At 40.1% G+C, this 23,028-nt stretch overlaps 2 protein-coding genes across 5 annotated transcripts in view; both read right to left on the reverse strand.

Annotated features, from left to right (window-relative positions):
• Positions 1-3,459, reverse strand: part of CCDC168 (coiled-coil domain containing 168) — a 30,120-nt gene extending 26,661 nt beyond the window's left edge. The window contains 5 exon segments of the mRNA XM_036831388.1: positions 2,945-2,978; positions 3,076-3,109; positions 3,234-3,373; positions 3,376-3,414; positions 3,417-3,459. Of these exon segments, the coding sequence (XP_036687283.1) occupies positions 2,945-2,978; positions 3,076-3,109; positions 3,234-3,373; positions 3,376-3,414; positions 3,417-3,459 (290 nt within the window).
• Positions 3,460-7,650: 4,191 nt separating this feature from the next.
• Positions 7,651-14,548, reverse strand: TEX30 (testis expressed 30). 4 transcript variants are annotated; one of them, XM_036832102.1, is made up of 6 exons: positions 14,436-14,548; positions 11,239-11,312; positions 10,519-10,749; positions 9,688-9,739; positions 8,960-9,165; positions 7,651-8,115 (listed from the first exon to the last, which is right to left on the reverse strand). In XM_036832102.1, exons 2-6 carry the CDS (start codon positions 11,251-11,253, stop codon positions 7,942-7,944), a joined length of 678 nt encoding a protein of 225 aa, XP_036687997.1. In that variant the 5' UTR covers positions 11,254-11,312; positions 14,436-14,548; the 3' UTR covers positions 7,651-7,941. The 4 variants fall into 4 exon arrangements, with proteins under 4 accessions (XP_036687997.1, XP_036688000.1, XP_036687998.1 ...); XM_036832103.1 differs by having other exon boundaries at positions 7,696-8,115; positions 11,239-11,326; positions 14,436-14,526; XM_036832105.1 differs by lacking the exon at positions 8,960-9,165 and having other exon boundaries at positions 7,681-8,115; positions 14,436-14,538.
• Positions 14,549-23,028: the final 8,480 nt, after the last annotated feature.

Below are 23,028 nucleotides of genomic sequence, written 5' to 3' on the forward strand. Positions count from 1 at the left end.
TCCCCTCTGTCTAAAACATAAGGTGGGAAGCAATGTCTGTTTTGTTCACTGCTGTATCTCAAGGGCCTGCAGCACATTGTAGGCCCTCAGTAATATTTGCTGAGTGGCCATTTTCACCTCTAGCTTTCTGATGGCTAACGCTTGTCCACAGCAAGCTGATCCAGACATACAACCCAACCCGTTCTTCAGGTTCAATGAAGGGGGAAAAATACACATACACAAACCACCCATACATGTGGCTAACTTTAACGAAAAGCTAGAGGCAGATATAGAAGGGAGTTAACTACAGCAAAGCAAACAACTCCCACTTAACCGTCAGGCATGTCTGTCTATTTTTTAAATGTCCTTTGGCCTCTCCCCACCAGGGAATCTCAACTGGCCTTTGAAAATTTAAAAAGAACTCCCCATACTCCTAGGAAAAGACTGACAGCTCTATAGCCATGGCAACAAGTAAGTACTAGAAGTGGTTGTAAATCAATTAAATCAATCAATGGCATAGAGTCGTAGCATAATCCTAGAGTCATAGTAACAAACACCAAATCTGCTTTTAAACAATTTTGTCTATCAATGGTAACTCGCTTCAGGAAATACACTTCTGAAACCAACCAGTGACAGCTTTAATCTTTGAAACTCAGGCAATTGATGGCAGACTTTCCCAGGAACACACGTCTAAGGCTGAGGTCAACCCTGAAACAAACCATCTCCCAAAACGCAATGGATATAAGATCAGCAGTTCGCATTGCTCACTGAGACTGTGCCTGGCCAGCACGGCTCTCCCTGACTCCGGATACTGGGTGGTAGGCTCACCCTCTGACGTCCTTCGTGCCATTCAGTCCCGAGCCTCACACCGCCTCCCCTGCTCCTCCCTCCTCTCTGCCCACTCCTCCCCTTTCTCTTCTCTCTCATCTCATAAGCAAGACAAAACCCACTCAGTCTCTGATGCAGTGCAACTTTAAACCATTTTTATGCTTGAGGTTCTACCAATATTTAGAGCCCTTTTATCTCAAAATAATTTAAGATGCTCTCCCAAATATATTCTACACCAAAAGGAATTCTGGTGCCACGGTAAAATATTTTTGCTTTGTTACACATATCACTTTAACTAATCTTCTTGATATTCCTAAGAGGTAATTCTTCTAACTGCTATTTTGAAAAGTAAGGAAAGGAGTGAGCTTAAGTCATTTGCCAAGGCCATGCCATCAGTTAGAGGCAGAACTATGACATACACCTAGCCTTTTTAATTCAAAATGTGTTTTTTCACTACAATGTACTGCCACCATGGAAGCCATATCTCTTTCCTAACCCTTCTCCTCAACACCATCCCCCCAATTTTTTTCTTCTCAATTACTTTTCCTAAAGCCTATTAAAAGTATTAATTCCGCTTAAGCAGGAATGGAATAATGGCACAGAGGGATGGGGAAACTCTCAGATTATCTTGATCCTGGTGCTAAAAATCCTTTCCTCCCCACTTCATCTTGTGGCTTCCTCTCTTGTCTGTCAATCCTCTGGCTTTTAGTTACAAGAGAATCTTCAACCACAGTGCACACCTAAGCCCTGTACACCTCAAACACCAACTCCTGGTCTGTCCAGTTGACTTCTGGATGATCGTTTATGGTGGATGCACTTCTGAGGTGTCCTGGTTTGCTCTGGCATTCCTGTTCCCAACCAACTCTGACCGGGATTCCACCTCCCCGTACTTCCAGATACTGTTACTGCTTCTCAGGACACCCACTTTATAACTAGAGTTGCTAGTACTCATATAAAAATAGAGCAACCAGATTAAATGAATAAAGCCCCTTTACACCTGACAACTGAAAGAAATTAAAGTAATTTTCAGATGCATACTCCACACAGCTAGCTACTAGTGATCTAGCTGAAACACAAAACTGTGTCACTCCTACGCTTAACCACCTTCAGTGGTTACTCACTATCAGAATAAACTCCAAGCTTCTTAACAGGGTATAGAAAGTCCCCCATGATCTGACTCCGGCATATTTTTTCACCTTCATCTCCCACTACTCCCTGACCCATCCTTAGCATTCTAGCAACTCTGAAATCATCATAATTTATTGCACATACCCTGTTCCTTATTTCCTTGCCTCTGCTCATGGTTTATAATTGCCTTTCTTATCCTCCTAACCCACTGTCTTTTTCTGACTAATTTTCACTTACCTTTAAAATTCAGCTCCAGTATAACCTTCTTCATGAAGCCAGCCCAACACCCCTATGCTGGCTTAGGTATCTCCTAAATGTTCTCATAGTACTCCTATCACTGTGTTACCATACTGCAAGCAATCATCCTTATATCTAAGTCTCCTCCACAAGAGTATAAGCTTCCAGAGAACAGATACTATCTTATTAATTGTATCCCAGTATAAAGGCCAATGTCCATTGTATAGGGATATCTAATGATTGCTGAACGGACTTTGATGAAAACAATTAAGATATTGATAGCAACAAGAGTAGTGGTGTCTGTATTTAATCTCTAGCACTCAGGCATCCTTAGGATGCTGATGATATAAACTCATTTCATGTCACTCTTGCAGCACTTAGCTCAGGATCTGCTCGGTTCACAGTAGGTGCTAAATGAATATTTTTCAACTGAATTTTCAGAACTGGTGATTATTTCTTCTTCATGTGTACTGGAGAGAGAGGATGGGGTAGGGAAGCAAGCCACTTAACCTCTCTAAGCTTTATTTTCCTCATTTGTAAAAAACGGTAATGAGTCTACCTACCTAAATGATAATTTCAACAATACATAAAAAGCCATTTAACACAGCTTGGAACAGAGCAACCATTTAAAAAATCAGAGTTCGACTTAATTAAGATGTTGAACAGCTGTCAACCTCTATACAAATGGGAAAACCCTTTTCTGTAATTCAGATGTAATTTTGAGTAGAACAAAACCAACCTGTTTCATCTAATTTCAGAATACATCACTTACCTTTCTTCTGAAGATGAATGAATTGGCCAGTTATCTAGAGATAAATGGGAATAAAAAATGTCAGAACACCAAAAGGAGAAGCTCAGGCTGAACAAGTTTTATATTAAAATATTAAATTGTAGGATACTTACCAAATTTCATGCTTTTAAGGCAACTGTCTTCTTTCTGTTTCAAGGGAGACAATAAAATATTAGAGTAATCCAAATATCAAACTTCCACAATTTTATAAGTTATTCTTATGTGTTACTTTGAAAAATTGGGGAAAAGGAAATCAAGCATTTGTTCTTACCTTGTGGGCATCTGTATTATCCTTTTCTGAAGGAAGTGCAGGCTTCTTCTGAAAGGCTGTACAAATCTTTATGAGTATGATCTCAAAGATAATTCCCAGAAAAATTATAAATAAGATTGCCATCCAGTTATTTGAGAAGTCCAGGACTCTAGAAGGTCCCATAATGTCAAAAATGCATTATTTCCAATCCACCCAACTTTTTAAAGAAATAAAATTGCTTTGGCATTTTTATGTAATATGTGAAATAGACTGATGTCTTCATTCCAAAGTCCTCGATTCTGGATGCCCCAAAACACAAAAAGGTGGTATGCCCATCTCATAACCACATGCAATGCTCTGCCAGAAAAAAAATGTCCAGTGCTGCCCAGTGCCTTGTCAAGTGCAGCAGTAATTGCTCTGGGTCTAAGAAAAGTGAGGTACGTGTCACAGTGGGTATTTAACTGAGCTCATATCAACTTGACTTTTTAGTAAAATAGAACACCTCATTTTATGTTTCTTTTTGTTAGAGGGGTCTGTCAGCCGTGTTCCTCTTCGACAATCTACTGTGATGCTGAAAACCCAGGTTAGATTTTGGTAGATTTTGGAATGGCCTCCTGGTGAATTTCCTCTTCACCCTGTTTCTGGTGATTCCAAGGAGCAGCTATTTGTGATGCTTGCTGATGTCAGAATTAGGGTGGGGCAGAGCCAGATCTAAGTACTGCTCGCCTTCCCTCAAAGTCTAGAGAGTAGTTTAGTCACAAGTATACAAAAAAGTCTGTACTATTAATGAAAATATTAATACTACCTTGGATTTAGAGCACTTTCCCTTTGAAGACGTAATGAATTAATTCTTCCTTTGTCTTCACTTATTCAAGGTCGGTTGAGGAAAGAAGTATAATTCTTTACACCAGAGTTAACTGTTCAGGCCTCTTCTGTCACATAACTTTAACAGAGTGCAAGAAAGATTTATTGAGCTCTTACTTCCCTTCAGTATTAGAGATAATGAGATCAATGACGCATCCTAGGAGTTTACACTCTCCCAGTCTACTGGACCATAGCCGACAGGTATTTATGATCTTAATTTAGTTAAACTGTGATCATGGGGTTTGTCTTTGCAAAGTATAGCTCTCCGGAATGCATGGTAGGCATTCCTTAGTTCTAGAAGAAACTTCAACAGTTCCTCTGGATTTTCTAGGGTAAGTTTCACCCTCCTCTCTGACTCCCCATCCATATACACGATCAGGGTGATTTTATTCTGCTGGGGTTTTCTATAATATTTAATGCAGCTGGCAAAATACTCAATTTCTCTTGCCTGATGGCAGACATTCTCTAATTCATTTAATGTTAACTATCTTAAGAGGGGGTTGAGCGTTTAACATTAGGAACTCTCTAGTTCCTTAGATCTTTTAGGGCTTGATGACACTGAATCCCTAATTAGTATACCACAAATAGCTCTTATAAGAACTGAAAAGGAACTTCTGTGTACCACTCCCGCTGATGCTTAAGTCTGCAGATAGGTAAAGAAGAGTATCCCCATCCCCTCCAGGGCTTTGTCATGTTTGTTATTTAAGTACTTGACTACTAATAAAAGTACAATTACCTATTTTTCAGCATAGACACTTCTGTCCTTTGCACTAGAAACCTCTTCTTATGTCAATCTCAAGTGAGCAGCAAAAAAAAGTAAATGCTATGTTTATTTTTAAAAGTCACGAAGACAATAAAAAATAACAGCAGAGAAATCCCATTACTAACAGTAATATAGATACTGAAAGAAAACACCCAGAAAATAATTCTATTTAAGTTTAAAAAAATATATCTACCAATGCCACACTCTTTGAACTATTTGGACATTGTGAACTAGGTTTTTTGTTCTTTACATGTAAAGAGAAAGTCCCAGTAATGTGTATAAAATAGCAATATAAAACCAAGGATATTAATATCTTAGTTCAATACAAGGATTTATTGACTAATCAATGACTAAGGCACTGAGCAAGTAACACCAAGTGCTTTATGGATACAAAGATGAGTAAAACATTCCCTGACCCGAAGCAGTATGTAATTAGTTGTATAGAGCAAATATGTCAATAATCTCTGAAAAGGCAAGGGTGTGAATAGCAACGGAGAAGATAATTATGTGGCTTTGAAGGAGAGATGGCTGGGGTAATTCAAGAAAAAGCTGTGAAGTGGGAAAGAGAATTTACGGGGCCTTGAAGGATGAGTATGATTTGGTAACAGACAAAGAAAAAAGTTTCAGGAAGAGAAGACAGAAAGACTTGTTCATAAACTTTGTGTATCCAGGTTAGCTGGAGTACTGTGTACAGGTTAAGAGTATGGGGGGAGAGAAATAAGGGTTAAAATGTTGATAGGGCCTATCGTGGAGAGCCTTGAACTAAGGTTCTTTAATCTTAATAGTCACCCTTGGAGATCCACCAACAGTTTTTGAGTTAGAGGTGTCAAATGGTTTATTGAACCAAGGAGACAATAAAATAGTAAAATGAATTAGGCTACTGTAATTCATTTTACAGTATGGGGATAGAATCAGACTTTGATACTGAAAACACAGTATTTGGCAACTAAAAGGAGCAAATGGATTCAGAAGTGGGTGTAGAAAAGCTAATGGTGAAGGAGAAAGGATTTAAAGATAATCCCAAAGCTGGTTTGTCAAGGACTAGCTTCCTCAACCTAGGCATTACTGGCATTTTGGACCGGTGCATCTTCGTAATGGCTGGTTGTCCCTGTACCTGCCAGGATATTAGCAGAATGCCTTTCTCCTACCTATGAGAGGCCAGTAGCAGTCCCACCCCCAGTCGTGACCACCAAAATGTCTCCAGACATTGTCCAAATGTCCCCTAGAGAACAAAATCACTCCTAGTTGAAGAACTACTGATTTAGGTGAATGGTTGTACAATTAATCAGGGGCCTACCAGAGCCGGTGCCAGGATAGCTCTTTGACCTAATCTCAAACTCGAAGGAGCTTGCACCCTTTCCCCTGCAAGATGTGTCAATTCTGGTGCAGAAGAGCAGATGGGACCTTTTCACAAATGTTATTTTGGCCTTACACGTATCACTCATATCTTTCTCTAGCAGTTGTTATGTTCCCCACCCATGGCTAGGTACAACAGTTCTCAAATGCCAAGCTACTTCATCAATCAAGAATAGTAGTTTTCTCATAGATACTCAGGGTAAAATCAACTTTTAATGACCTTCTACGACATCCCTATATTTGTAGTAGTATCTTTGAATGGTCATCCATATTATGCCTATAGTTTAATTTGAAAACTTGAATATTATAATTACATAGCTGGTTAGTACCTTTTAAATCTATTTTCTTCATTGTACTTTTATATTATAGTCTGCTTTATAGTAAGTTTTCCTTTGTATTTTCCTTTTTAGTTTCACTTCTGGTTTACAGTATTAATATTTTCCAATTGATTTACATTTAAAATAGACATTATATTTGTCAGCTCTGGTTAAATATTTTTTATAATATTTTGATCACTCTTGTTTTAAAAGTTAAGAATTATATACTATTTAAGTTAGGGCCTTGTTCAAGAAATTCAGTCAAAAAGTGAGTAACTATTGTACACTGAGTGACATGGAAATTTCGATTTTGTAGTTGTACGTGATTTCATTCTGTAATACACACAATTTAGATACCGTTATCTAGGTTTTCTTTATGCACTATTTAGAAAAATTAACAAGTAATTAAAATCCATTAACTTCACCAGGGCAGGAGGAGTGAGGGACCTCAAAAATCTGCAAGCTTCCCAGGCCACCCTGGCTGTCTGAAGGGCCTAACATTAGGGCAGTAGAGAAACCAGGGAAGGGAGTTAATTTCCTACTATAGAAAACCACTGCTCACTACAAACTTTATATATATATAGATATATAGATATAGATATAGATATCTCATCAGCCTCATCACATTTTTGTGTTCTTTACAGGAAATATAGAACCTATGTTTTTAATATATAACTCAATACCATTCAAGTCTAGTCCAAGGGATACCTGCACTTCTCAAGGCAAAATTAAGTGCCCTAACTCTGCCTAGATACAGCACAGATGTTAGTCCCACTATTTACTCCTTATTTCATTCTCCCCTTAATCAGACAGCTTTAGACATCAAGTTCCCCCACTATACCAAACTCCAAGTGTTTACTCATCATTGCAAACCTCATGAGGCTTTGCCTATAACAGGCCTTCAGTAAACATTTAATGAATGCAAGTTGTTACTTTATTCTAAAAACAATGCTCAGAGTCCCCATATTTGAAAATGTATCGTCATCTATCCCTTGAGATTTATTAAAAGATTAGATTAATAGATGTATACTCTATAAAACTGACTAAATTTACTAAAGTGTTGTTTTCCTTTCATAAAGATGACACTGCTCTGCAAAATTAAGAGTACTTTCTCAGCTGCACGGCAATAAGACAAAAGTTCTCTTGTAACAAAATTCAATGTTTTAATTTTTCAAACTTAACTATATTAAAGAAAATAAATTATATTTAGACCACCTTCAATATTTGTACATCACCTTTATACAACTATAACAGTGCTTTCAAAAGACACTTTGTAAAGGGCATTAATTTCACAAAATGTGTTTTAAAAATGGGGGAACATTAAAGAACATTAGTCAGAAATATATCTCAGAATGCTGAGAGGTATGTTGTTCTTTAAACAAATTACTGTATTTGTATTCAAAATAACATAGCTTGTAACTACAGACAATTATTTCTTGTCCATTTCAGTGATTTCCTGGATCCAAAACAAATCTGTGTATTTTATTTCTTTGAAAACATCATTTGTTGACCGTCCTTTCACTGCCATGGAATGACTTGCTTTCTCAATCCAGTGGATTTTATTAGGAGCTTGCATTTTCTGTGCCACTTTCTCCAACAAGTTCTAAAGGGAAAAAAGAAGAGGATACTAGACTAATGTTCTACTGGTGTTCAGTAAAGATTTCCTCTCTCCCACCGCACCTATACTGGCATCCATTCACTAAATATTAAAACCTAGTCTACAGCTAACTTTTGAGGCAATGGAACGTGCAAGAAGTGGCAGTCCATGTTTTTCAGATACAGCAACACAACAGAACAGATTAGGCATTCCTTACTGATGCTAAAAGGTCATTAAGTAAACTAGAGCCAAAAAAATTCTCTTAAAAAATGTTTTCCCCAAGGAATTATTTATATGCTCTGGGAAATACACTAAAATTTAGTAATATGTACAAGTTACTTTTTTTTCAAGAGTCAATTTTATAACAAATTGAAGAGATCTGCTTAAATGTTGAAATGATAAACCAAACGTACAGTCTAGTAATCCGAAATTCACAAGATTCAGATATTAATCCTTCATTTTCTACATGAGAGTTAATCCATTTACCAACACTCTTTACAGGGGGATGAATACTGTCAGTATGCTTATATTTTTAGGTTCTCCAAAGCAACAGGGTTAACTAAGGAAAAAAACTAGCATTAGTAAAATCAGCATCTTTTAAAAAATAGTTAATTAATTAATTTATTTATTTATTTTTGGCCACAGCACGTGGGATCTTAGCTCCCCAACCAGGGATCAAACCCGCACCCCCTGCACTGGAAGCGCAGAGTCTTAACCACTGGACCACCGGGGAAGTCCCTAAAATCAGCATCTTTTTAAAGAGACTGAATGTTGCAGGTAATATCTTGTTCCCAAGATGTTTCTTTCATTCTTTCTCTTTCATTCACACAAATATCAAGTTATAATTCACCTTTTCACACATTTCATCTGCTGAGCCTGACACAAACAGTACAGGATCTTTTATACGAAAGAGATCTTCATCTCTAAGTTTATGCTGCTGCTTTGGATGGTGCAGTGGATAGGAAATACAAATGAGACCTCGAACAAAATTATCAGCATCACCTGGCTCAATATGACACATTACAGAAGCAGCTGCTCTTGAGCCCATTGAACGACCTAAAACCAATTAAAATTAAGTTCAGTTTGAAATATAAACATTCACATAAAATAGTGGTGATGATAATGTGGCAAATCAGATTTCATTCACTGTTCATCCACCATATTGCTTATCAACAAATATTAACTACAACAGGTGCCAATTAAAAAGCTGCAATACCCACAGACTTGTAAAGAGCTAAATCCTAAGTCAAATCTTAAAAAAAAAAAAAAAAAAAGGAATTATTTTCCAAAAGAATACTGCAAGTGGTGAAGACAATCCTTGTGAAGGAATCATTTGAGAGGGGGTGATTCAGGGATATAAATAAAAGGAGACCTCTTCAGGTTATAACACATATATATGAGGTTTAAATTAGATTTAAATATTAAAGTATCTTGGTGTTACACCAGGAAGTGACTTACCAAACCAAAACAAAAAATCCTTAAGTCTCTTCCTATCATTAATTTTAATTCTCGATTACCTATTCCTATATTAATATGAGTAGATTTTAGAACAAGTATTCACAAGTATTGAAAACTTACCTCCAAGGAAAACACCTGCAAGTTTGTATTCTCCTGAGGTCTTTAGGTAATTCTAGAAAAATCGACCAAAAAATATCAATTCTTCTCCCATGAAATATTCCACTGGAAAACCAACATATATTTTCTCATCATTACTGAAATGTATGAAAATTTTTGCAAAAACAATCAAGAAATTTCAAGGGATTCTTCTTGGAAGAGGTAACCAATTCTTTGCTCTCTGGTCATGCCTTCACTGTCAAATCATAAACTGGGTAATACAGGCAAATAAGTGAAAAAAAAAACACTGTCTAAAACAAATTCAAGTACTAAAATAGTTTTAAAGAACAAATCGTGGAGGGGAAAAAAAGCCAGTAAAAGCTTCCAACTAATACAAAATGTGATAATACTAACATCTAATTTAAAGCTCTGAAAAACTCAGTAAGCTTGAAGTAATCTGGATTAAAAGAAATTTCAGATTTGTTTTATCCAGGGGTTTTACAGTTTCTAATACAGAAATCATATATTATTTGTACATTCATAGTATACAAGGCAGAATACCTACAACTATATATCCTAAATTTCAATATGGAAATTACATCATAAGTAGATTCTTTGGCAGTATCATGGAGAAACATTTATGATGTAAGCGCTTATCCCCATGGAAACTAACTGATGGCAAAAAAAGAGAAATCTGACCATTACACAGCCTTCATACACTGCTGAGTTTCTAAGAATTCTCATTAAAGGATTTTTAAGTTAAACCAAATGACTGCTAATAAAATTTGTCTTAAATTTATTATGAATTTTAAAAACAGAATTCTGTCATAAGTAAATATAAAGAAATTTTCTTACCAAAACTGATTTATATGCCTTAATTCTATGTACAATATTAAGGCCTTTACAGGTAAATCTCAGGCTAAAAAAACCATGAGATGCAAGATGGGATGCCAGTGACATCAAATGAGGAAGATTCATATCTCCTGATGCTCCATGTGTAAGAATTATTCCATATGTTAAGCTCTTGTTAGGTACCAAACAAACAGCATCTAGTAATTTATTTCCAAAAGGTATTTTTAATTTAACCTGGAATTCAAGAGAATAAATGGATCAAAAATTACTTCCTTGCCTATTCAGACAAATGAATAACTATATATGTTTGTTCTGCAAGACCCATGATTCAAGTCACAGCCTCCAAATAAAAATCAATGATATTAATAATAACTAATATTTAAGAAATACTTATTGTGTCAGGTACTATTATAACTGCTTTATATGTATTAAATCATTTAACATTCCTAAGAATTCTGAGGCAAGTACTGTTACTATCTCCATTTTATAGCTGAGAAAACTGAGGCACAGTAGGTTACATAATGTGCCCAAGGTTATATATCCAATTAGCTAGGATCCAAACTCAGGCAGTCTGCTCCAAAGTCCTCACTCTTAACCACTAATGCTATGCTGTCTCTCACAGTACAAGATGAAAATAAGAAAATTACTCTGGAGCCATATGACTACAAAAAAAAAAAAAAAAAGGAACCTTGAAGATGCAGAATGTATGAAAATATGTATTACCTCTGTATGACTCATTTTCACTGTTGAATAACAAACTTAAAGTGCATTACATCTGAGAAGCAAAGGACATCTCCCTGAAAAGAAGATTCTGTTGTGAAAGGTGGGTTGGCAGACACAAGAACTATGAATGAACACACTCAGTAGCTAAAGTAAACATTCAGAACTACCTCTCTAAGAAGTGATGTCTTTACAAGCACATTATTTCATTCCTACGGTCACTCAGAATTGGTTATAGGACCAGGTGTGGGGCTGGCAGATGTTATTTAAGATAAAGCCAATGTGATATCTTAACATTGGATGCCTTAAGAAAATTCATATCAAAGTAGGATGCTGTATCTTGGTAATGCTGTAAAAAAATATATATATATATATATTTTTTTTCCCTAAGCATCTTTATTCTCAACCATCTTCAACTGAATTTCACAGCATCTTTCTATTAACCCATTTCCTTCGTCTTTATCATTCCCAGCTCTTCCTCGGCCCCTGCAACGGAAGTACACATCCACACCCTTTGTCCTGAGACTCTGCAGAGCCTCCCAGTAGGCAGAGTGTAAATCTCCACCCTATTGCCTATGGGCTTGGCTATGTGACTTGCTTTAATCAACAGAATATGTTTCAATGTGCCACTTCTGAGCTGAGGCATGGCAAATTTCCAGAAGTGCTCTTGAACTCTTGCCTTCAGCCCTGAGAAAAACATGCTTCATGTATTTTTGCTTTTTTAGCCTGGGTTCCAGAATGAAGACACATGGAGCAGACCAGAACCCAAAACTAAAGTCTGGAGTCCAGCCTAGTCCAACCAACATCTAAACCACTGAAGAACCATGAAGGGTCTACCTGAAGAACCAAGAGCACGAAATGCTGGGAGCCAGAGATTTCAGGGTTGTTATGCAGCATTCCTTCCTATAGTAAGAGATCTTTTATTGTTCAGGATATCATCAGCATCAGGATCTCCATTATTCATCTTTTTTCCCATTAACATTTACTAATTCATTCACTGAATAGATAACAATAACATGGTCCAACGTTAAAAAGGTACAAAAATATACAGTGGAAAGTCTCTCCCTCAATCCACTTTTGCCTTACCATCCAGATCCCCTCTTCAAAGGCAACCAGTATTCTGCTTTCAGATATTTTATATATATACCTACAGACACACACATCTCCTTCTTCTTTTTATAAACTGGTGACCTACTTTTCTGAATCCCCCCCAATACGTATCTTGGTGATTACTCTTTTCCTTATACAATGAGCTTCTTTCATTGTTTTTTTTATGGCTATAGAGTACTCCAAGGAAAGGTTGTACATAATTTATTTTTACCAACCATCTATTAATGAAAATGAGATTGTTTCCAATCTTTTGCTAAAACCATATTGCAATGAGTGGCACTGTACTTAACATTATTTTCACACGTGTGTAGACATATCTGTAAGAAAAATTCCTGTGTCAAAGGGTGTATTCACTTGCCTTTATTTTTTAAGAAATACATTTCATTTTTGAACAGGTAATATACGCACATGGTACACAATGTTAAAACAGTTAACAGTAGTTAAGTGTCCTCCCATTTTTCCCCCCAGCCACAAAGTTCCTTTCCCTTCCCAGAAGCAACCACTGTGACTTACTTACTGTGTATATCTTTCCCTTTATGTGTGTGTGTGTGTGTGTGCGCGTGTGTGTGTGCGTGCGCGTGTAGAATTCTCATATTTGAGCCTGAAGGGTATCAGACTGGCTGCAGAAAGTTCTGGGGTTTAAACTGGGGGATGATGGACATCAACCTTCATTGTCCCTGTTTTCACAAAGGGAGCCTCGTTCCTGTGCCTGGGGCCCCTGGTTCGAAGATCCTGCTTTACGTTCTCAAGAGACCAGCCTCCAGACTTCTAACGGGAGAGAAGCAGTGTCCAGCGACGTGACACGGGGAGAGAGCCAGCGGTCTACCTTCTTCCCCGGCGCGCTTCACCGAGGTACAGCCCTCCGCACCCACGCCCAGCGCCGCTCCTTTCGCTGCCACCTGCTGCATATTTCGAAGACCCTGTTTCTGCCGTAGAACTGTTCCCCCAGCACTCCCTGCTGCTGGTTTAGAATTAAGCCGATGTGCTCAGGCTTGTGCTTTCCGGAGCCCAGCATCTTATTGCTGTCGTTTCCTGTCCCATTTTCTTCATCCTTGTGGGTGTGCGTCTTTTTGAAAATCCCTTTGCTGTACTTTTAGGGAGATTACGGAGGGAGGCAAATTAGGTGCACACGTATTCAAGCCACCCTCTTAACCTAGCGTGCTCTGCTATCCGTCTGCCGGCCGTGGGCGTTTGGGCTTTCTGCGCTGCCGCGGCCCTTTTTCTGGAAAACGCCCCTCCCTTCCAGACTTAACGGTGCGCGCAGTCCGTCCTCCCGCAACGGTGCGCGCGAGCGGGGCTACTCGGGAAACAGCGAAACGGCTGCACGGTGTAACCCCAACCCGGCCTAGACCGTCCAGGCTGTCATCAGGCCGGGCTCCGGGGGTCAGACGGGGCAGCGTCTCAGCTGCAAAGGCGGCCGACGCCACCAGCCAACCTCGGGGAGGCTGCGGAGCTTCATCGCATGGAGTCGCGTGCCCACGTCGCGACCGTTTTCACGCCCACGAGGCGACGGCGATCACACCTGATGCCGGGGGGTCAGATGCCACCCCTCCCGTAACCGTCCACGGGAAAAACGCCTGCGCCTCATCCCCCGCGTCGAAGCGGGACGCTGGAAATCGCGGGGCTGGACGCCAGCCTTGAGAGTTCAAGTCCTCCGGGGGGCGGGGGGGAGGTCGATAACCTGGCCGCGTCAACAACGAGCGGTCCGAGAGCCGCCACTCCCGGAGCTCGGGACGCAAAGGCGCCCGACGACCGTCCGATTCCGCCCGCCGGCGCCGGCGACCCTCCCCGCTCGGAGGCCGCCGGTGCCCGGCTCGCGGGACCCAGGCCGGAGCCGCTCGGCTCTCCCCGCCCGCACCGTCCCCTCACGCCGTCTCCCAACCGGCCGGCCGCCCGGCCGGCCGGAGCCCCAGCGGCCGCGGCCCGCGAGACCGAACCGACGCCGAACGCCTCACAGAGCCGCCCAACAGCCCCTGAGGGGCGACGGCCGCGAGCCCGAGACGCCTCAGGCGGGGCCGCGGGAAGCCCTCGGGGCCCTCGGAAGCCATCCCCTATCTGGCGGCCCCAACCGCCGCCGCCGCCGCGCTTACCGGGGACGGGAAAGTGGCCGGGAGCACCTAACCGCCCTCACTCTCTTCAGGGAGCGAACTTCCACACTCGAAGGGACCGCCTCGCCGCACCCGCCAGTGCGTCCCGCTACGGCGCACGCGCGCGCAGGCCCCGCCCCAACCACGGGCGCGCGAGCCGGCGCGCGGGGCACGCTGGGAGCGGGAGTTTTCCCGCCGCTGCCGGCGGGGACGCGGGGGGCGCTGACGTGCCGCCACCTGTCGCTGCTTCAGCTCCGACTGCGTCCGCTCAGGACCCTTCCCCGTCCCAGCCACTCCATTCCAGCAGTTGCACGGGCCAAAAAACGCGGGGTCAGCTCTGATTGTTCTCTTTTTCACACACCCCGCAGTCAATCCAGCGACCCCGCTTGTTCGACTGGCAAATATGTACAGAATCCAACCACTTCTCACGCTAACACCAGACCCGCCCGAGCCCCACCACCGTCTTTGTCCGGATTATTGAAAGAGTCGGCCGTAGGGCCTCTCGTTCCCACGCCCGCCCGCCACCTTTCCGCTACTTATCGACGCAGTGGCCAGCTGGACCCCATTGAAAGGTGCACCTTCAACTCAACGCTTTTTGCAAAGGCTTCCCGTCTCGCCCGTAATCAGAGCTAAAGGCCTTGCAGAGACCAAGGTTTCATACGATCGGTCGCTTCCCCTCTTACCCGTTTCCTACTCGTCTAGTTTCCCCGGCTCCTTCGGCTCTAGACGCCAGGGCCTCTTCACTCCCCTCACACCCACACCCACCAGGCGAGGCCTCACGACAGGGCTTCTGTCCTGGTCCTCCCTCCTCTCGGAGAGATCCAGTGGCTACCGTTGCAACTCCTTGGGGTCTTCGCTCAACTTGCCATTTTCTCAGTGAGGCCTTTTCTAAGCGCCTCACGCGCACCTTGGTCCTTCCACCAAAGACCTTCCATGTATCATCCTTCCACCCCGGTCACCGAACAGACTGTGAATTTGTCTCCTTCCCGGACCGAAGGCAGGGGTCTTTATTGTCGTTGTTATTTCGTCTTGAATCTCCCGCGTATGGAAGAATTCCTGGCAAATCAATACGTCTCAGATGAATGAATCTTCCCCAAGCCCAGGGCTGTTAGGAACCGCCCTCTTTTCTGTCGCAGCCCAAGTAAGGAGATAACAATGCAGAAAACCACTGATGGTCATTTACCTCAAGCGTTTTCGCGCATTACAGAGGCTTAATGAACGTTTCTCTACGTGTCTCCTAATTTTCTAGCTCAGATTTTAAAAAACGGCTTTATCTGCGTGCCATAAAAGCCACTCACTTTAAGAGTGCCTTTCGGTAAATTTATAACCATTGGCAGCTATCACCATAATCTAAGAACATTACATCACCCCCAAAAGAAAACTGTGCTCATTGCCTTCTACCCTTAAACCCAGACTACCACTAACCTACTTTCTGTCTGTAGATTTGCCTTTTCTGGGCATTTCCTGCAATATTTGGTCTTTTATGGCTAGCTTCTTTCACTCAGAATCATGTTTTCAAGATTCATCCATACTGTAGCATGTAATAGTACTTTATTCCCTCTTATAACTCATTTCTTTTTATTGCTGAATAGTATTCAGTTTTATGGGTAAACCACATTTTGTTTATCCATTTGCCAGTCGATGGGTATTTGGATTCTTTCCACTGTTTGACTATTATGAATAACACCGTTATAACACTCAGGGAGAGAGAAGGCAGCGTGACGACAGAAGCAGTGAGAGATTTGAAGACCCTAAGCTGCTGGCTGGGAAGATGCAGGAAGGGGCCACAAGACAAGAAATGTAAGAAATGCGCCCCTGGAAGCCAGAAAAGGCATCCTGCCCTCAGCCTCAGGAGGAACTCAGCCCCATGAACACCTTGACATTATCCCAGAAACACTGATTTCAGACTCTAAAATCCAGAACTATAAGAGAATAAATTCGTGGTACTTTGTCACAGCAGCAGTAGGAGAGTAATACAAAACATTATTTGTGGACACCAAAACTTCAATTTCAGATGAGTTTCACATGTCACCATCATCATTATTATTATTCTTTTGATTTTTTTCAACCATTTAAAAATGTTAAAATCATTCTTAGCTTGCAGGCTGTACAAAAGTGGTGGGCCAGATTTAGCCAAATATTAGCACAATTAATCCATCCATGGATTTAAAGAATAATACATAATTAGATGTATTAGAGTTTTTATAATGGAGTTTTTACAATGTTTCAAAATTAGAACACTATTAATGTAATTCATTATGAATTAATATAACAAAAACAAATTAAAATAAAACTCAAACATTTAAATAGATGCCTAAAAAGCATTTAATAAGATTTTAATGCTCTTCCTTTTTAATAAGTTAGTAATTGGAAATTTCGTATTTTAATAGTGGTTGTTTATCATAAACCATAACAAACATTTTGCTTAACAGTGAAAACAGTAGCATCTTTGGTCACCTAGTCTAAAGTAGTCACCACCACCCAGCCCACTTTCTCTCTGTAATAACTGGTTTTATTTATCAGTCCTTAATTGTGCTGCTAATTTATTTATTTTTACTGGTTTATTTCATTCTTCTTTCAGAAGAGATAGTGACTGTTCCCTGTTGTATGCCCAGAAACTAATACAATGTCTGGCACATATTAGGTGCTTAATAAATACTTGTTGAATAAAATCCATTTGTGATGGTTACTTTTATGTGTGAACTTGGTTGGACCAAGGGGCCCAGATATGTGGCCAGATATTACTCTGGATTTTCTGTATGCTGTGGGATGAGATTAACATTGAAATCAGTGGACTCCATAATGAATGAAGTCAGTTGACCTCCATAATGTGTCAAAGAACTGAAGAGAACAAAAGACTGACATCCCCAGTGTGAGAGGGAATTCTGCCAGCAGACAGCCTTCCGCTTTGAACTGCAACATAGGTCTTGCCTAGAATTCCAGCCTGACGGCCTTCAGACTTGAACCACAGATTGTGGACTTGCCAGCCTTCATAATCAGGCGTGAGCCAGTCCTTAAATCTCTCTGTATACACACAACCTAATGGTTGTTTCTCTGGAGGACCCTGAGGAATGCACCGCTGAAGTCTGAAACAAGATAAGAATGTTTGTTATCACCACAATTATTCAACATTGTGCTAGAAGTCCCACTCAATGCGATAAGGCTGGAAAATAAATAAAATTATAAATATGGTAAAGAAGATACCCTGTCATTATTTTCAGATATGATTCTTTGAGAAAATCAAGTGAAGTTTATTAGATCTGATAAAATAGTGCAGTATGTAGTTGGGTACAGGACAGAAAAACTACAGTTCTCTTAAACACGTTAAATAACTAGCTAGAAAAATATAATTTTTTTAAAAAGCCTAAGCAAAATAGAAACAATTGTAGAAACTACCCAAGAAGAAACATAATGTAAAACATTCAAGATCTTATATGAAAAAACATAAAATTTTACTTAAGAGCCACCCCCCTCCCCAAAAAAGACCTGAATAAATGGAAATATGCACCACTTTCCTGATAGGAAAACACAATAGACATTTTAGTTTCATCAACTATTCAAATTAATGAAACTTCACTTGGAATTTTTACAGTGATTTTAAAGTTTAACTGGAAGAATAGACAAAAAAAATTTGAGAACAATCTTAAGAAGAACAATAAGAAGGGATCTTTACTGATATCAAAAGATCCTAAAAATTTACAGGATCATATTTTAAAATAATTTGGAAAATGTTCTTTATATCTCAAGGTGAGAAGGTCTTTCTATGTAAGATGCAAAGCCAAGAAATTATAAAGTTACAATGGACAGATCTGACCACATAAAAATTAAGAACATCTATATTTATATAGGCATTGTGAGCAAAGTCAAAGGACAAAAAAGACTGGGAGACATTTGCAGCAAACATAATAGAAAGCGTTGATGTCCATAATATATAAAGAGTTGAAAAAAATCAGTAAGAAAAAATTTTTAAAATTGAAAATTTGACAAGGCTGAAAAGTCAAAGACAAGGAAAAAAAAGGTAGTCAATTTCATAAATAATCAGGGTAATATTTTTAAAAACAATTTTTGTATTCAAATTGACAAAAATGAAAAAGATGAATAATACTTAGTGTTGCTGACTATATAGAAAAATGGGATTTTAAAACCCTAGTAATGGGAGAATAGTTTGTATAGTCTCCCTCTGCTTTGCTTTATCTATAAACATTTAAGTTACCCATTGCTTCAGTAATTCACTTTGAGAAATTTATCCCATCGTACTACCATCAGGCAGCCTTCTTTTTAGAAGAGCTGAAAATTAGAAACAATCCTTCCTACCTAGTAGAAAGGATGGAGAAGATAAATTATTGTGATCTGGGTCCTTGATGGACCTAACCTCCAAGTTTATGGAGCCAAAAAATGTCTGAAAATCTACTTTTTAACAGGTGTTCTACTGAGAAGAAGGTAGGGATTGGAAGAAGTTGATTTTTTGGTATTATGAGCATGTATTACTTTTGAAATTTTATTAAAAATAAAATTTCATTTTGAAATAATTATATATTCATGGGAAGTTAAAAAAGTATCAAAACCAGGAGCTTGACATTATACAATTCACAGAGCTTATTCAGATTTCATCAACTCTATATGCATTCAGGTGCACGTGTGTGTGTGTGTGTGTGTGTGTGTGTGTGTGTGTGTGTAGCTCTAGGTAGCTTTATCATACGTGTATATTTATGTAACCAGCTGTCTAATGAAGATATAGGACTGATCTATAATCACAAGCAACCCTTACACCACACCTTTACAGCCACGTCCTCTCTTCATATCCAAAATATTCTTCTTAAGAAAAATGTAAGATTATGGAAAGAGAGCCATGATTTATTGCTGAGTGAAAAATTGTTACAGAAAAATGTTTTTGAGGAGGGAAAAATTTATATACGTTTATATGAGCATATGAAGCTTTCAGTTCAATTTCTTATACCCGAATTCAAATGTTCAAACTGAAAATCTGGTTCTCTAAACCAAACTTTGAAACACACTGACAGAGGAGACTTGTCAAGTTAATCATCCATCAATAGGTCACAGTCTCCAAGTTCAACAACCAAAGTCAGTCCTCCTGAGTTCCTTACTGGAATTTCAACTCTGTTCATTTAAACAAAAGATTTATAAGACAAGCAGAGATATAGTATGAATACCACCCTGTCAGAACCTACTTTTCACTTATTTTTACAAGGGGCAGTGTTGACAGAGGAATTCCTGCTATGCTAATGTGTCATTTGAGGTCCAAGGAACATACGGGCCATTTATGGAAGTGCCACTGTGACGGATTAAAATGGCAAGCTGCTCAGGGTGAAGAAAAACAGTTTTGTACAATGAGAAACACATGTTCCAGAAACTTCTGGAGTTGACATTTTTTGATAATAAGTTATAAGGCTTAATTTATCAGAGCCACAAAGTGAAGGAATTAATAATTCTTCAGCCACTGCAGCTGCCAGCATACTACTATTATACTACTATAATGCAGAGACAGCCTCTTTGCTAATTACAAATATTATGTTTTTTTAAAAAATTAATTTATTAATTTTTGGCTGCGTTGGGTCTTTGTTGCTGCGCGCGGGCTTTCTCTAGTTGCGGCGAGCGGGGGCCACTCCTCCTTGCGGTGCGTGGGCTTCTCATTGCGGTGGCTTCTCTTGTTGTGGAGCACGGGCTCTAGGCCTGCAGGCTTCAGTAGTTGTGGCACGTGGGCTTCAGTAGTTGTCACTCACGGGCTCTAGAGCGCAGGCTCAGTAGTTGTGGCTCACGGGCTTAGCTGCTCCAAGGTATGTGGGATCTTCCCGGACTAGGGCTCGAACCCGTGTCCCCTGCCTTGGCAGGCGGATTCTTAACCACTGCGCCACCAGGGAAGCCCACCTATATTATGTTTTGCCTTTTGTCACTAACCCTCCTGGAATTATCTTTGGATAGAGTGTATGCTATGCTGGGGATCCAATTGTTTTTCTTCCATATATGGATATCTGTGACATTATGATTTATAATAAGTAATACATATTTTGTCTTCCTTTGTCCTATTTCTGGCACAGAGCTCCTAAAACCTTTGGAATTTCTGAAGCAACAGAGCAATGAAGAGGTCTTTTGTTATGTTAATGAGTTGACTTTTGGAAAGTACCAAAAGATGGGAGCTGGTTGCCAAGAGAAACAACCATGTGATTAGAGCGTTGGAACTTTTAGCATCCTCCTATCCTGCTCTGGGGAAGGGAGGGGGCTGGCCAATGATTTAATCAATCATGCCTATGTAATGAAGGCTCCACAAAAACCCAAAAGGGTGGAGTTCGAAGAATTTTCAGGTTGCTGACCTAGATGCTTCCACAAGTCATTAAGCCTGGCCCCAAACTCCATGAGGACAGAAGTTCCTTTGCTTGGGAGCTTGCTCTGTGTATCTCTTCATCTGGATGTTGATTTTTATATTTCTAATATCCTTTGTAATAAACTGGTAGTCTAGTGACTAACCTGGTTTCCTTAGTCCTGTGAGCTGCTCTAGCAAATTAATTGAACCCATGGAGGGGGTTGTGAGCACCTCTGATTTATAGCCAGTCGGCTGGAAGCACAGGTGGCAGCCTGGACTTGTGATTGGCATCTGAAGTGAAGGACTGAGCCGTTAACCTGAGGAATCTGATGCTATCTCTGGGTAGTGTGTCAGAATTGAGTTGAATTGTTGGACACCCAACTGGTGTTGGAAAGTAGCCTGGTGGTGTGGGGAGAACCACCACACATTGAAATTGGAATCAGAATCATTAATACACTACACAGTCCCAGCTCCATTCACTGAAATGTGAACCTTTTTCCAACTCTCTGTAGTTCTGGATCACAGATCAAGTTTCCAGTCTGTTTATGCATCGCTCTCAGGTATTGCTCTATTTTTTTCTATCCCTGCAGCAGTATCACATGGTCTCAAATTCTATAGCTTTATAAAGTGTCTTGCTATACGGTGGGAAAGTTCTTGCAATTCATACTTCCTCAAAAGTGTTTAATTTTTCTTGGACTTTGCAGGTCCATACATTTTTTAGGAAATTTTATAAAGTTCCACGGAAAAAGGGGCAGAGTATATTTAGGTTGGGAATACATTGACTCTATATTATGTTGGGGAAGGTTGACATCTTTAATATTGAGTCTGCCAATCCATGGACATATAATATCTTTCGATTTAACTACTTTTTAAAAAGATTTCATAATTTCCTCTATAAAGATCTTGGCCCTTTTTACTAGATTTAATTCCTCGAATAATTACGTCATAGTTTTCAGAGCTACTGTAAATTTTACCTTAAACATTTTTATTTCTGTTACTAGTTGGTATATTAAAATACAAGTGAATTTTATATACTAGTTTTGTATTTAGCAAATGCCAACTTTAAAAAAAATGTATTTATTTTAGGCTGCGTTGGGTCTTCATTGCGGTGAGTGGGCTTCTCATTGTGGTGGCTTCTCTTGTTGCAGAGCACGGGCTCTAGGCATGTGGGCTTCAGTAGTTGTGTCATGCGGGCTCAGTAGTTGTGGCTCGCGGGCTCAGTAGTTGTGGCTTGCTGGCTCTAGAGCACAGGCTGTGTAATTGTGGCGCACGGGCTTAGTTGCTCCGTGGCATGTGGGATCTTCCTGGACCAGGGATCGAACCTGTGTCCCTGCATTGGCAGGCGGATTCTCAACCACTGCGCCACCAGGGAAGCCCAGCAAATGCCAACTTTTCTGGTTAATTCCAACAACTTATCTGTAGATTCATTTGGATTTTCGGTGTACCATAGCCTATCACCTGTGTTTCTTCTTTTTAATATTTATTTATTTGTTTGCACTGGGCCTTAGTTGTGGCAGGCGGGCTCCTTAGTTGCAGCATGCATGTGGAATCTAGTTCCCTGACCAGGGATTGAACCGGAACCCAGGCCCCCGGCGTTGGGAGCATAGAGTCTTAACCACTGCACCACCAGGGAAGTCCCCTATCATCTGCTTTTAATGATAATTTTATTGTTTTTCAATCCTCAACTTTCTCCTTCTTTTCTAGATTTACTGTGCTAGCTCAGACGTCCAGCATTAGGTGGAATGGAGTGTGTGATGGTGGGAATCCTTATGTTGTTCTTAGTTTCAAAAGGAATGTTTTTAGAAGATGTAGTGGGTAAATAGTGGGCCCCCAAAGATTTGTCCAAGTCCTAACCTGACTACTTTGAAATGTGACCTTGCTTAGAAACAGGGTCTTCGCATATGTAATTAAAACTCCCAAGATGAAATCATCTTGGACTTACTTAAGAGTGGGCCCTAAATCCAATGACATATAAGGGACAGAAGAGAAGATACGGAGACAGCGGGAAAGACCATGTGATGACAGAGGCAAAGATTGGAGGGATGTGTCCGTAAGCCAGGGAACACCAAGAATCGCCAGCAGACTAGACTTTACAAGGAAATGCAGATGGGCCAAGAAGGTTCAGGATTCTTTGTCAGTAGTTACATGAGTGTGTTCTTATAGTTATTTTTAAGCTGGAGGTTTATGTTTTATATACTTTTGTGTATATGAAACATTTCACAATTAAAAAAATTTATAACACATTATTTAACTGGAAGATGGGTAGAAGGGAAACAA

This window comes from Balaenoptera musculus, chromosome 18 (genome assembly GCF_009873245.2).
Source record: "Balaenoptera musculus isolate JJ_BM4_2016_0621 chromosome 18, mBalMus1.pri.v3, whole genome shotgun sequence".
Lineage (NCBI taxonomy): Eukaryota > Metazoa > Chordata > Mammalia > Artiodactyla > Balaenopteridae > Balaenoptera > Balaenoptera musculus.